Below are 15,550 nucleotides of genomic sequence, written 5' to 3' on the forward strand. Positions count from 1 at the left end.
TGATCACATTTAAACAGTTTGTTTAGCGGCCAAATCGAGATAACTATTAAGGTTTCTGTTCTCTACTAAAGGTACAAGGTAAATTGTTTACTGATATTACAGTCTGTGTTGCAGTTAATACGAAAATGTGGTACTGTAGAAAGTTTCCATCAAGACTTCAGGACGATGTTCCTGTTTAATTAAAAAAAAAACACTTCTATTATGGCTGGGACAAGGACGAAGCTGTTGACTGTAACAAACGACAAACAAATGATTGCTTTAGATTTTGTTTTATTATTCAGAATAAAACAATAGGATTGGATAAATAGAAAAATATATAAAAGCACATAAATAAACATCTTTTTTTTTAAGATGTCCAGTTTTGTGATTCGCTTTCTTCTGTCACGCTCATTTTTTGTTTTGACGTCCGTTCTTCTCGTCCTCCTTCAAGCTGTAAAAGAACACAAATAAGGAAATTAGTCTTAGTATTTTCCAGCTGGGTTCCTGGCAACCATGCGCGATGTATTCGTATGCATTCATGTAGCACGATTTCAAAACAGAAGTTCATCATGTGAGATCTAACTTCATGATACTATTTTACACACGTTCCTGTTTTTATGCATCAATTTCTGCAATTTTTGTTGTAGAATTTTTAACTCTGTGGATTAGTGATATGTCATTTTCTGTGAGAAACTAAGACTAAAAAAAGACTAAAAGGGAAAAAGTAGAGAGGGCTGGAACATTACAGCTATGAGGCACACCAGGCAATCTGAAAGAGGAATCATAGATAGATAGATAGATAGATAGATAGATAGATAGATAGATAGATAGATAGATAGATAGATAGATAGATAGATAGATAGATAGATAGATAGATAGATGAAATTACAGACAAGATATACTCAGTGTAGGAGAGTCAGGTGACTGGCAAAAGGTGCCAACGGACTGAGGATAACTGGCACGCCTTAGAAGGGAAACAAAAGCTGGATCTCCAACTTTACACTGCTGGGAGGTACTGACCTGTAGTGGCTCCACTCGCTCCATTGTGAGTTGCAGAAAGCATCCTTAGCTCGGATACAGACGGCTTTGGTCTTGTGCTTGACTTCAAACTGACAAACGTCTGGAGAGTTGACCATCACAGTCTAAGAAATAAAAACAAATGACAAGACTCAGGTTCTTGTGCTTTTGTATGTGCAGTTCTTTTCTGACTCGTGGGATTTCCTGTCATTTGATATATGTTCTCAGGCTGACTTTTTAAAATATTATTTTCACTCTAATTACACGACAATAAGACGGATCGTCTTACCTTTGTGGCCTTGGAGTCAGTGCATGGGTTACTACACTTTTTGCATCGTCCTCTAAGTTGTGCAATCTGAAAACTGAGGGGGAAGTAGGAGAAGGGACTGCTCCAGGAGCTTGGGTAACTCCACTTTATCATTGTGGTGTTGACTTTACTGATCCTCACCTTGCCAGGTTTCACTGTTATGAATGAAACCAAAAGATGGGCCAAGATCAAAACAAAGGCAGGAAGATAAAGAAAGATAAACAGATGAAAGAGAACACTGCGCCACTTAGAAAAATAAAAACATGTCCTAGTCTGAGACATCTCACCTATCTCTGACAGGTAAAAGTGTTGGGAGTAGTTCTCCACCAGGAAGTGTTTAGACCTCAAGTAGACAGTGACGTGGATCCGGGCTCTCTCCTCAGCATAGGGGCAGTGCTGCTGATCCGCACACAAGATCCCGTGTCCGCTGCTGTCAACTGAACAGCTGATGTTGCTCTGTCCTGAAGAGCATGTCCAATGTTGACCGCTGGCGTCCACAGAACACTGGGCCTCACTGTCATTAGAAACACTGCAGAGAAAAAAAAAGTATTTTTTATTGAAATGATAAACTCATTTTATAGTTTTGGCTTTGATTTTCAAGAAGGAAGACAGAAGCATCGCAGGAGCAAAACATATCCTTCAGGAGTTTTTACAGCTGGATTATTTTTGATATGAAATCTGATCCCGAGTTAAGGACATTACTCTGTTATGCTTCCTTTCATGAGGAGGTATTTATGCGTGTTGCTGTGCAGTCTCGGTTCTGACATGAGTCTGAACACTCTGTTATTATTGGAGAGCAAAAAACATTTCAGCAGTTTGAGCTTACCGTAGAGCTTTGATAAACGCTACATTTCCAACTCGACTTCTGTGCCACGTCCAGGAGCAGGCGAACTCTCCGCTGAAATTTTGAGCCGAGCACCTCAAATAATCTTCTCATGAGGAAATGCACATAAAACAAGTCAAGATAGAAACACACACACACAAAATAAATAAATAAATCAAGCAAGAGGCCATTCATCAGTTGAAATATCTTTTTTTACTTCCCCAATTCTAATCTATTAATTTAAACCATACCTTGGTCAGAGTTCACAAGAATCTTCTTCTGACTTTCAATCTCTTGGATCAGGACCACAGTGTGATTGAGGAGTGATCCGTCCTTGCTGTGACAGCTGTAGTTGCCTCCACCTAAGCTTTCCTCCAGCTGCACCAGATACAAGTTTCCTGTCTGCGCATCCTTCACTCCATTCTTCATCCATACAATGTCCCCAATCCCATCGTCTCCTCTCGTAAACTCCTCTGGCGACTCCAGGCATCTCAGAGGTAGGTGGCCCAAAGTGCCATCCACGTCCACAACTACAACTAATAAAGAGGACACGTACGAAGTGCAAGAGGTTAGAGAAGAAGGATTCGAACTCAGAGCAAGTGATGTAAATTCGTAGATATCAAAACATACTGTGTGGCAGCAGATTCCAGTGGCTGATAGGACTTTGGTGACTGACTTGTAGAAACGTACAGGCGATGCTGAAAATGATAAACCTCATCTGAGAGGTGGTGAGAAAACAGGAGGAATAACAAACAAAGAAAATCAGTATGAATGCCATGAATTGATCCTTAAATTGAAATTAAAGAATGGACTAAATCATTTAAATCTGAATAATAGTAAATACCAAAATAAAAGCAGGACAACACAAAATCTGATCATCAGTTCGCATAAATGTAGTCAAAAATTAAGTCAGTGTGATGCAACAAAATTAACAGCATATACATATATATATATACATATACACACACACTACTACTACTACCACTACCACTACTACTACTACTACTACTACTACTAAATATAAGCTGTTTAATTCATAACACGCCCATAGTTCATTCAGTTACATGCAGTTACACACTGTCGACTTCCTCGCCGCTTACTGTGGATTTATCTCATCTATCGTCTCATCTTTGCCACGAACAATGTCACAAACAAGTAACCGTCTAACAAACAAAGTAAAGGAGACATCTTACCTTGACATTCATGTGCAGGATTAATGGCGATCCTTGTGACTCGGAGCGTGTTTTTATGTGTGTGTGGCATTACATGGGTAAATTTCCCAGCAGCGTACACACACACACACACACACACACACAAAAAGAAAAAAAAAGAAAAGAGGAAAAAGTACAGATCAAGTTCACTTTCCAGCCAGGCGCGTTGAGGAGAGGTTCACCTTTACTTACTTCCACTTACGCCTCTCGCTTACCAATGCAGCAATTATTCTTTAATGACCTTTAAAGCTACAGACTCTCTGCTATTATTATCTTTTGATACTACCCGCTGTTCACTATAGCTGCAATTAAATGTTTGTTTACTTCCAGCCTGACGCGTTTCCCCGTCAGGACCTTTTTTGGATACACTGAGCTGACACAAAAGATTTATTTCGACCAAAGCTGTTTAATGCCAAAGCCTTCTCAAATTTCTCAAGAACATCTTTGAGGCCCCCCCCCCCCCCCCCCCCCCAAACAAAAAAAAAAAACTCATGACAGCATTAAGCCACAGTGATATTTCATTTCTTTGACGAAAACAAACGAGCATGGCACCGTAACCACCACAGTATCATCACCACGTTAGATGAAAGTACGTGCACGGTATCGCCTCCTCGCTGATGATACCGTACAAAGAAATATGTTATTTAATTCAAGTAGAATGAGGTAATTATTATTATTATTATTTTTTATTTTTTTATTATTATTATTATTAAAAAGACTTACTTTTGGGACAAACTGTTGCCTTCCACCAAAATGTTTGGGGTTATCCAAGGTAACACGGCAGGCCACTAGCAGATTTCCGGCCCCAAACCTTCAGAATAAAAGGTTAACCCACGCAGACAATTTAGCAATTAACGATTAACGATTTATATACCACAGTACTTTATACTACCACTATTGTTTAATCTGTAAGTCTGCAAGACTATAAAAATATTAACTTATTAATCCATAATTAATTAGCAAACTAGGTGTTTAATATTTACCTCCTGTGATGTTATGTGAGTAAAGCCAACAGCATAGATTATAGACTATAGAAACATTTTCTATGGTTTGTCTGGCCATCATACATGTTTCAGGTTTATTTGTCATGTGTAAGTTAACACAGGGTCAACAATACGATGAAAAGAGGTCACTAAACAGTCTAGCAGTACTAGACATAATAAAAATAGACTAAGAATTAGTATTATAAATGATGATGTTAATAATGACCTAATGTAATTATTTTCATATTTCTTTCTTGATGTGTTCACTTTGGGCCCGCTCCTTAACACTGACATAACCACAACATCAACACTAATGCTGTTTTCATTAGGCTAGGTATTTTCGATTTCCCTATTGGGATTCTTATTTGCTTTGGCTCTGGTGAGTCAGGTGTTTTTACATACCAAATGATGTTAGTGCATTCCCATTGTGCTCTGGAAAAACATGGTGAGATCCATTTCTGCCATTTGTTTCTCAGAGAGAGAGAGAAAGGTGAAAGCCCATTAGAGTACACGGTTTCTTATCTGAGGCAATAAATAAAATGAGTTTCGTTTTAGTGTTTTAAAATGTACTGTGAGGAATATGTAAATATATGTAAATTGATACATGGTGTGGCATCATGTTATTTCCCAGATTCATTGATTTTTAGATATGACACATTTTGGGCACCTGTCCCACAATACTTAAAAATCAATGAACCACATGTATGATGACATCCTGTAGTATTGAGCATGTGATCTATCCTTCTAGTATCACAATGAGGTCATTTTAATCTGCATGTCATTTAGCGGTGTGCCCGATCTAAAACAGGTTTGTTGTTTTGTGAGTTTCCCTCACAGAGGGTGATAATGAGACATTTAGGATGAAATGATAAGATGGACAACCAATTGGGAGAGTGAGATTGAGCTATGAAAAATGAAAAGAAACATGAGCAGATCAGGAAATGGGACTCAGACCAACAAGCCAGACCAACAAAGGACTGTATTTCTTAAGTTCCTTAACAATGTAATGCAAGCAATGGTGTCACAGCTGATAAATTACTCACACACGTTGCAAAAGTAGGACAAAGCAACCTACTGCATATACAGAGAAACTGCAATTTGAAGAAATAGTAGAATTATTTCCGGGCATAGATACTAAACAGGCTATTTACTAAAAGCTGATACTTGTGTCACAAATGTCACTTTTTTAGTTGTACAAAGCTTTTCTTTCTTCTGTGTCATTATTTTTTCATGAATTGGGAAGTTAGGATGAAACCATTGTTGAACATCTCCCTTGCTTTGTATCCACTTGTTAAATCAGATGAGTGACTGGAGCTCACAATGGAAGAGTTTCTATTTCTGTGTGTGTGTGTACTTTCCTGTGTAATGTCAATTCATTCCAGCAACACTGTAAACAAACAATTATAAACACTGCCCAGAATCTATTCATGAAATGATTCGCACACAAGACCTCAATGAACAATGATCAGTGATGACTTATAGTGTATTTTAGTCTGGCAGTATCATAACTGTTGTGGGGAAATTTTTGAAGTCAAAGTCAGTTCATCAAAAGTGCCCGAGTCGGTCTCAACTCATCCTGGTGGATCGACTTTAAACCTCAAGATAACACCACAAATACTACACGCCCAGAATTAGTCAAAGAGGATGTTTCTATTCATGCAAAAGCCAAACAACTAATACTGCTGAGGACCTCAAGGCCCACTCGTGACCTCGTGTAACCTAAGGATAGAAAATTCCATAACAATAGCCAGGCAGTGATGACACTTTTGGTTTCAGTTTCATGACCTGTACCTGTACTGTGGTTAGTTTTGCATATCAAAACATGAACTCATTATGACTCATTAATTTTCAGTTCCCCTCTTTTGGTCACATGCATGTCCATATTTGTATTTTGCGTATGACATACAGTACACAAAACTCTTGAAGCACCTATGAACAAATATTGGATTTGGAACTTCTCACTTGCACTCTTTTAAACATTATAAAGGAGTGTGTGGTTTTGTTTTCTATAAATAAAATTGGAAAACAATAGGTTCCTACAGCCATGAACTCTGATTTTTAAACTGTAAATACATAAAAACTTACATGATGGTTATGGACTTTTTTCTGAATTCACCCTGTTTTTTTGCTTTTGTTTGGGGCCCTGGAGAGTGACAGTGCCGTGGTCTTTGTACTGTTTCACTTCATGAATTGTCTTTAATTTAATGAGAATTGCTTCTGAACATGATTTTGAATCACATTTTTCAGAAGTTCTCTACAGAAAAAGTTTGTTTGTCTGTTTGTGATCTGTCATGACCTGGCTCTAAATCCAATTAAACCAAGTTAGACCAAATTTAAACAATCATAAAGGATTTGAAGTTATGGAGTGTGTAGAAGCAGTGGTATCAGTGAGAAGTGTGCAAGTGTTGATAGTGTGAAACAAAAGCAAAGGACAACCTAAAGCAAACTAAACTAAACCAAACCAAATGACTGACCCTGACTGGGGACAGAGGAGCCCAGAACAAGGCAAGGCTGGAGAGAGATCAGAGAAGAGAGTGAGTACCTGGCTGCAGTGGCATAAATACTCCAAAGTAAAGTAATAGAAGACATCTGCAAACAGAGAAACCAGACCCAGAGAAGAGGAGGAGGAAGAAATAGACCACACCCAGGAGAAGAGGAGGAAGGGACACACTCAGAGTATGCCACATAGGGCATCACAGATCACATCTGTATTTCTGCCTTTATTAAGATCAGAAGAAAAGAAAAAAAAGTTTTAAAAAAGGTTGATTTTACAATGATTTTTTATTTATTTATTTTTTACAGTGAGTCAGTCTGTGAGACACCAAACAATTAAACAAAACACAAGAGTAACAGATTTTTTCTAAACAAATATGGTCTGTAGGTATTTATGTCTGACCACTAGATGTCTCTAGAGGGTTACAGGAGTAAGACCTTACAGTTGTTTCCATTTGAAATGAAGTCGTCGTCCAACCAGCTTCACGTTTCCATTCCACACATTAAATGCTTGTGGTTTGATCTGTTATGCACTCAGCATAATCTAACCAATATAATTACATCACACATACTGTAGCACATGTGTACTTTGCTTAGCAGAGATTCAGATTTAATTCAGTGTGGCTGGAGTCCTTGCTCAAGTGTCATAACTCGATGTTCTGCAGCTGTTGAGAATTACACGGCTGGGCAGGAGGCTCTGTAGGGGCCTGTGATCTGTGCCTCTGCACTGGAATGTCTCCCAGATGCCCACAAACCGTAACAGCTGGAATGAAATCAGTACAATGATCTCATCTGTGTGAGAGATAGAAAGGGAAACATAAGAAAAAAGAGAAGACGGTAATGATGTAATGTGTGTATGTATGGGTGTGTTTGGCAGAGAGAGGGAGAGATGAAGTAAGGAGTGTATGGAGGTACAGAAAGGTCAAGTCATATAGGATTCTGCGCCCTGATCCACAGCTCCCTCTCCCTTATTGACAGAGCCCTTTGTGATTCTGAGCAACACCAGATTTGTTTTTCAGTATAGACAGACCTCTGTGGCATTTAATTTGTTTCGTTAGGCCGTCTTGAGGCTTAGTCGGATTAAGTATGTGTGTCTGTGTTTATGCAAATTCTCCTTGGAATCTCTTAAAAGATTTGTTGGAAAAGACTGACTGAATTTGTATAAAGATTCACAGATTCATGGAACTTTCTGTTCCTGTTCTTAACATTCCTCTCATACAAGAACAGATTTATTGTGTTATTAACAATGAAGTCAAACTGTAGAGTAAGGAATTTCCAGCATTGTGAACTGTTTGAAAGCCAGATGATTTTTGACTCGAGAGGGATGATACTCTGTTATTCTTCCTGTATTCTAATGAGGGATGACGACGCTTAATCATTAAATGGTTTCACTAACGGCTTCGCCAGCTAAGAGTCTGAAGTAAAAACTTTGTGTTTGGCCATATGCTCCAAAAAGGCAGTGAAATCTAATCTAAATCATGCAACTCTTAGACTTTTAGTAGTAGTTCTAGCATGATGAAAAAGCACTCACCCTGCCGGTCCAAGGTTAACACACAGGTTGTGTACCGAATGCTGGTTACCAATAGGCTGCCAAGCTATTGAGAGCTACAGTGACTGAGTGAAAGTGACTGAAACTGAAGAGAAAAAACTTTCTCGGGCAGACAAACTAGCTGTGAACACCAACTGCTGGGCAGTTCTCACATAGGAAAGCTACATCAGAACTATGTTACTTCACCTCTCTGAGTTTCTTTGTAAAAATAGTTACTGGTTAGTAGAAGTCAGACTATCAAAAGATACAAATTACACTTCATTGATTCCAGATATGGGATACCGAGAGCTAATCAGGACGCAGAACACAATGCGCGTTCATATTGTACAGTACGCTGTAAAAAAAAGCATGCAAAATTGCACACAAAAAATCTGCGAAACAACAAGGCTGCGAAAGGTAAACCGTGTTATAGTGAGGGACAACTGTATATCTTATTTCGGATAGGCTTCCTCTGCATTCTGATTGGCAACTTGATACACAAGAATGAGGAGAAGATCACAACAAATATCTCCATATGAATGTAGATAACTTACAAAAAAGCTACTAAAACCGTAAAATGTCTTCAGATGATGATTGTGATTGCAGCCAATGCGTGTCACCTCTTTGGCTGTCCACACATGTTGCAACCAAAGCCCACTCAAATGTGATTGGTCAATACTACTTGGACTAAAGCTAAAACCATATTTACTCTGGTGCCAAATTCTTAAATTACTGACCTTGTGGTGGCACTAGAAAAAAAAGTCAACATGATTTATCCTCATGAGGACCATGAGTTTCTGTACAAAATGTAGAGTTGTTGAAATATTTCAGTCTGGACCAAAATGGTGGAACAGTTGACGGACTGACCAACATTTCATCCCTAAATAATATTCCCTGTCTCAAGGTCCTTCCTTGAAACAACCTTGCCACGATCAACCAAAGAGGGTTAAAAGTCAATTTCCACATGCCACATTGAATAATTGCCAATTATACAGTATCACTTATCATTTAACAAGGGAGTGTGTTCAACTATATTATGTGGCCCCATGTCCTTTAGCACATTGTACAGGCCTGTTTGACCTCCCCAATATGATGATGATGACATTGATTAATCAATGAATTCTAGTTATTATAAAAGGTGCCTAAATTGACATAGCAGTCAATAACTCATTGCTGTAGGCTGTTTAACTTTAAATTATCTTTTGATAGAACTTAGGAAGAGGAGAGCAAACACCAACGGCCATGAGAGTTCACAGGGTTCAATAAGTTTGAACACAAGACTTTTCTGCTGATGAACAGTTATTAATGAAACCTGTATCGCATATAGTGCCAAAGTCTCTTATCATCTTCTTACAGGAAAATACAGGCTGGTGCTGAACCTGTTTATCGTCTTCGCTCAGAAGAATAAGGTCAGTGAGGGGTAGCCTGCTGTAGAGAAAGTGTAGGTGGAGGGATTTTCTCAGGAGTTATATCACCTTTTCCCAGACTGCTGCTGCTACACCGGAGAAACTTTATTTAAGTTTTGGTACAGTTTCTTGTTTTTGAGAAGAAAACACCGTTCTTATGTCAGGAGAAAGACTGAAGCTTAAAAAAAGATCAATTTGATCAAAGTGTCTATCAAATGGTCCGATAGTTAGGCTTTACAAAGAGTCCCTTTGTGTGCCAGGATTCTCAAGAGCTGATGATTTTCTCAATAGACAAGAGAGATGGGGGGGGACCAATCAGTTGAAGAATAGTGTAACACTAGAAAATGTTTAGGGCATTGATTTTCCTGTTGTGCATTGAGAAGCAAGGGATTATTATGGGGGAGTGCACATTGACAGCTTTGTTCTAAAGAAACAGAGGAGAGGTATCCATTATCCCATGATTGACATCATATAAAATACTATAAATCATAATTGGTATTTTTGAATCTAGGAGGAGGGATTGGGACAGAGACAAAGGTTCTTTGTAACCTTCCTCCTTTTCACATACTTATGTTAATTAAAATAATGACAGTGTGCAGCAGTTTTATATTTTAGGGGAATTTATATAAGGTAGCATTAATTGGGATTACATGCTCAAACTATGCATTATTCTGACACTTGATGGCCAGGACCTTTGATATTAAATCTACAGGATTAGTTTTAGTGGATCACACGACAAGGGTAGTTTTCCATTTCAAAGAGGCCATGGTGTGTGGCATACCGCTTTATTTATTTTCGCTTCAATCTCTGGGTGGTACAGTAATATATTAAGGGGCTGATTCATGGGCAAGATGTTGTTGTTGCTGTCTGACAACTTTGTCAGACAATCTCATGAGGTCAGTGACTGTTGCCTGTGTTTGTGTGTGTGTGTGCATACATTTAACCAAAAGAGGATAAAAAAGCTGAGTGACTCACTGATCCCTTTAAGTGTTATTGTCAGTGTCTGCCAGTAACAGTGACTTCAGCTGGCCAAATGTACTCGCTGGATCTGCTTTGAACGACTCAACCTTTGGCCTGGAGATTATCCTTAAGTATTAGGCTTGGCTCCAAACTACATGACGTGTAACTTTTCTTTCTTTTTGTGCTTTTTTCTGTGACTGATGTGTTTCCTGTCCTGATAATGGCACAGGGCAAATGTCTGGACTCTCCTCGGGGGTCCTGGCATTCTGCCTGGGAGTCTTTTTCAGCAGGAAGCAAAGCCAAAATGGACTTATCCGTTCCGCTATGTGCAAAAAATATGTGCACATCACAACCTAACCATAGCAACGGCAAACCATAGCAACGTCAAATACTATTTGAATGATAATGATGCAATGAAGGATGAAGAGAGACAAAGAGTAAGATTATATTACCTTCAAGGTAATCTTATCTGTATCCTGGGATTGTCCCACCTATTTTGTTCTAGTGTGTAAAGACACACACACACAGAGACACACACACATGCAAACATTGGTTGTTTGTCTCTATGTGCCCTGCGATGAACTTGCAACTTGTCCAGGGTGTACCCTACTTCTCAGCTGGGATAGTCTGATGATGATAAGCAGTTACATTTTCTTTTCAGCAACCACAAGGAACTTTGATTCTATGTTGATTCTGGTGGCACCTGTGGACAAAAGTGGTAGTCTTTCCACCGCCTAGTTTCATTCATTTACAAGGGAATCTGACCGAATCTAGCTGAATCTGGCCCGGCGGCAGACATTAGGAATAAATCAGCTGACATAGCTGATGGTTTTGTTTGTTGACAGATTTTTTCCTGTGATCATCATAATGATGCAAACGATCTCTGATACAAAGATACTAGAATGAATAGCAGTATATGTGGGGAGGGGCCCATAGAGAATACCAGTGTAGTGCACTGTGCGGGGTCTAGAAGTTTCCAAAATGTGTAAACAAAGTTTACTGGCTCTGTGGTTTGAGTTTGCATGTTCTCCTACTATCTATGTGGGTTCTTTCCGGGTACTCCGGCTTCCTCCAACAGCAAACAGGTTAACTCATGACTCTAAATCGCCCATCGGTTTAAATATGAGCGTGAATGGTTGTTTGTCTCTGAGTCAGCCCTGTAATGAACTGGTGCTTTGTCCAGGGTGTACCCTGCCTCTCGCCTCCAGCTACCTCCGCAACCACCCTGCCTATCCACCCGCAACACTGATAAGGATAAGCAGTTATGGGAAATGGCTGGAGTAAATAAAGTCTTTCATGTTAATGTTATTTTTATGTTAAAAGAACAAATCTACTTAACTTTGTAGCAGATGTGATCATTTTTATACCAGACCGATTAAAGGACTCATTTGAGGGGTCAAAATGAGTCATTAAAACAGCGGTAAGTACTGTGAAACAACTTTTAAAAGTTTGCTTTGGATTTAATTTTCGGGTTAACTTGCTGGCTTGCAGTATATACGCGACTGTGAAAGTAATCATAATTCTCAAGTCTCAGAATTGATGATAACATGAACAGGCACAAACTGGGATAACTGTCTGCATACTGCAGCTTATTCTTGTCAGTCATTCCTAGCTGTCAGTCTAGCTTTATCTCTGGAGAGAGGTAGTGTAAGTCAGAGAGAGAGAGAGAGAGAGAGATTTGAGAGAAGTCTACAGGATTTGTTAGTCTGTACATTTGATTAAAGGTAGTACTTTAAATCTCAAATGCATTCAGGTGTAATTTTAGATCAAAGAGGGGGAAATTGGTGGTAGTGCAGACCAACACAATCAATGCAACGGACTATTTCAGTCTAGTCACATTGTGTTATCAGAACGGCACAAGCTGATATGTGCACAAGTAGACGTGTGATGCTGTGCCAGTGGAATGTCAAATGTCCATTAGGGCAGCCTCTTCAAAGGAAGGATCATGTCATGGCTGTTGTTTTCTCTCTCTTGTCTGATGAACAATTTGAGCAAGTGCACAAGAGAAACTCACATTTCATAAAACAACAGGAAGCTGTCTGAAAAGTCAGGGCCCACCAGGAAACACTTCATTGTCGTTACATATATGAACTTAAACTCAACTGAATATTTTTCCGTGTGGATTTTGCCTATTTAAATTCATCTTAAGTAAATGTATCAAAATCATGGTTTCTATAAAGAGGACTTGTTGTTAATTGTAACACAAAATGTTAAAGATTCTTCTATTATCTATGAATATGTAAATATTTTTCATTTCAAGGATGTGTGAGGAGGCTTCAAGTATTCACATTACACTTGTTTAAGTGCGTTATACAATCATAAATCCTGCTCGTAGACACACTTGAGATTTAGGGCAAGAACAGAGAATCTTTCACCTTCATCAGATTTATGTCAGAACAGCCTTCTTGCGTCAAACTCTGCAGAGTTCAGGTCAAACTTCCAAGTGAAACATATGTTTCAGTGCAGGGGCGGGGCTTTAAGATGTCTGCTAAGTTTCAAAATGTTGATACAAAATGTATCTGCAAAATGTTGACCTACAATATGAGCTTACACAGAGTAAAGCAAACGTGTGTCTGGTTATGTTTAGGCGCTCACACAAACAATTGGTAGAATAGTTTTTAGAAGACAAGGTTGAGCTAGGTGATTTCAAGTCATCACCAATCAGTCCTCGTCTTGGAACACAGAAAAGAAAAGACAGACTTGCTCTGTACCGTGGTCATTGATGTAACAACTATAGGACACAACTCAATTTCCTGTACAAACCTTTGTTTCCAAAGATTGGAGACTTCTCGGACAGAAAACAAACAAAAAGATGTTCCGGTCATATTATAGACTCAACCCTGCAGAATATTTGTTTTCCTTGACTGGATTTGGGGGCAACACTTAATTCAACCATATTTCCTTCCAAACATGTGATGTGTTTCCCCCAATTATGACCGTTAAGTTAACATATTTTCTCCTGTTACAGCTGCTTGCTGCTTTTTACCCCTTCCCTACACATTTACTTATCACTCCCACTCACTTGTTCAAAAGATAATTTATTCTGTTAAAGTTTGAATGTGCTGGGGGGCATTATTACTTATAACTTATTCTGTCACTTAACAGACACTGCTGTGGTCCCCTAAAATGCCTGCAGGCCAGACAAATCTGCAACTTTCTCAACGCAGGTAAACAATAGCTCTGTCCTGACATAGTCATGGAAATTCAAGCTGGTGGATGGGTCTGAGTTCCTCTGTGGAGAGCCTGTGTTACACACTCCCCTTCTCCCGAGCAAGGATGCTGCTCTGCAAAATCATCATCTAACTGCCACGTTTCATTGCTATGTTGTACTGGCATCTGATTATTGATGCTCATGTGGCCTCTTGTCCTCCTCTTCAAGTAGTAATGATGATAAGACCATGTCTGGTTCTGGTTCTGTTCCCGGATCTGTTTTAAGCTGGTGGTGAAATATCTAACATAGCTTGTCTGGCTTTCAGCCAGATTCCTTGCATGCACATTCTCAGAGAGTGTTGACCTCTATCCAGTTACCGTGTACGTATTTGTACAGAGGAGGCGTCATTCTGATTCTGGTAAGAATCACCAGTATATGTTGATGCATATTTAAAAAGCAGTATCAGTAAATGAAAACCTTGTTGTGATACTATATTTTAGATTTGGAAGAACATACAGTGTCAGTCTGATCAGGTTTAGCTCCTTAAAATATGCAATCAAACGACAACACGCTTGCTTGATGTGAATGTGCAGGTTACTTGTAATTAGGACAAGTGATATCAGTGCTGTGGAGAACATAATTACAATGTACATCTGTTACAATTACATGTAATTAAATGAGTATTGTGAGCATTTTTTATTAATCTGGGTCCATGTAAATCATTTTGATAATGGTGCATATTTGTTGAGATGTGATGTGGTTGTTGTGTTAACCACTTTTATCTGCCTCTGCTAATCTCACACATATCACACTGGCACGTTTGGCTCAATTAATAAGCCTTGAAAATATTTGAACTCCCTCACCTGTGGTTTTGTGCTAATGCCCGTTAACTACAAATCAAATTAAGTTCACAAAAAACACAAAATCCTAACAGAGCTTTGACAATAAATAAAGAAATTGAAATGTTTACTTTACAGCTGCTACGCTCTTAGCTACAGAATGGTGGATTTATTGGTTTCTTGCTACTTACTAATGATTTTGCAGCAGTGGTAATTTGGGACTATTATCTCATAGTTTTGAGCCTCACACCTGAAATATGTTGTTTCACAGCGGTACATCTAGATAATTTTATTTTCACAGCAGTACATCCTCAGTAGCTCATTATTTTGCTCTCAAAGATTCTAGATATGACCAAAAAGCGTCTGGAAAACAGGAACATAATGGTCAGTTGCAGGATTATGTTCCATAATAAATGACTTACTGTGGTCGGTATCAATAACATCCAAATGTAATATTAGATTCTAGATTCAGGCCACTGCATAATTAATCATTCACCAAACAAAATAACTCAACAGTTAGGACCACTGGCATACCAAATAAAGTAAGCACCGCGGTAAAATGTTGTATAGAGATTTCGTTAATCTGGCTATTTAAAAGTTTATGGCTGATGTACTTTTTTGTAATTACCAATCATGTTGTCTTGTAGTTATACAAAGTCTGCGATCTTGCTGCTATAGCAACAGCTGTCAGGAAGTGGCCGTACAATTTGTGCTTCAAAAACAAAACAAAAAAGCATCAGACAGAATCAGCAGTAATTTACTGTAAGATATGCGACCGCCTTCGTCTACTGTACCACACACAGCTTCATATCTCTGTGTTTCTAACACGCCGTGATGTAGAATAACAAAACAG

General features: G+C 38.8%; 1 protein-coding gene across 5 annotated transcripts; it reads right to left on the bottom strand.

The window, feature by feature from the left end:
* Positions 1–256: 256 nt before the first annotated feature.
* il12ba (interleukin 12Ba) lies at positions 257–4,168 on the bottom strand. Of its 5 annotated transcripts, XM_027291347.1 has the most exons (9): positions 4,061–4,078; positions 3,320–3,351; positions 2,757–2,844; positions 2,378–2,662; positions 2,130–2,232; positions 1,591–1,832; positions 1,286–1,458; positions 1,000–1,121; positions 257–430 (listed from the first exon to the last, which is right to left on the bottom strand). In XM_027291347.1, the coding sequence occupies exons 2-9, from the start codon at positions 3,329–3,331 to the stop codon at positions 388–390; spliced, it is 1,068 nt and encodes a 355-aa protein (XP_027147148.1). In that variant the 5' UTR covers positions 3,332–3,351; positions 4,061–4,078; the 3' UTR covers positions 257–387. The 5 variants fall into 5 exon arrangements, with proteins under 5 accessions (XP_027147148.1, XP_027147270.1, XP_027147182.1 ...); XM_027291469.1 differs by lacking the exon at positions 3,320–3,351 and having other exon boundaries at positions 2,757–2,824; positions 4,061–4,168; XM_027291381.1 differs by lacking the exon at positions 3,320–3,351 and having other exon boundaries at positions 4,061–4,126.
* Between the last annotated feature and the right edge of the window lie 11,382 nt (positions 4,169–15,550).

Source organism: Larimichthys crocea, chromosome I (genome assembly GCF_000972845.2).
Source record: "Larimichthys crocea isolate SSNF chromosome I, L_crocea_2.0, whole genome shotgun sequence".
Taxonomy (NCBI): Eukaryota; Metazoa; Chordata; class Actinopteri; family Sciaenidae; genus Larimichthys; species Larimichthys crocea.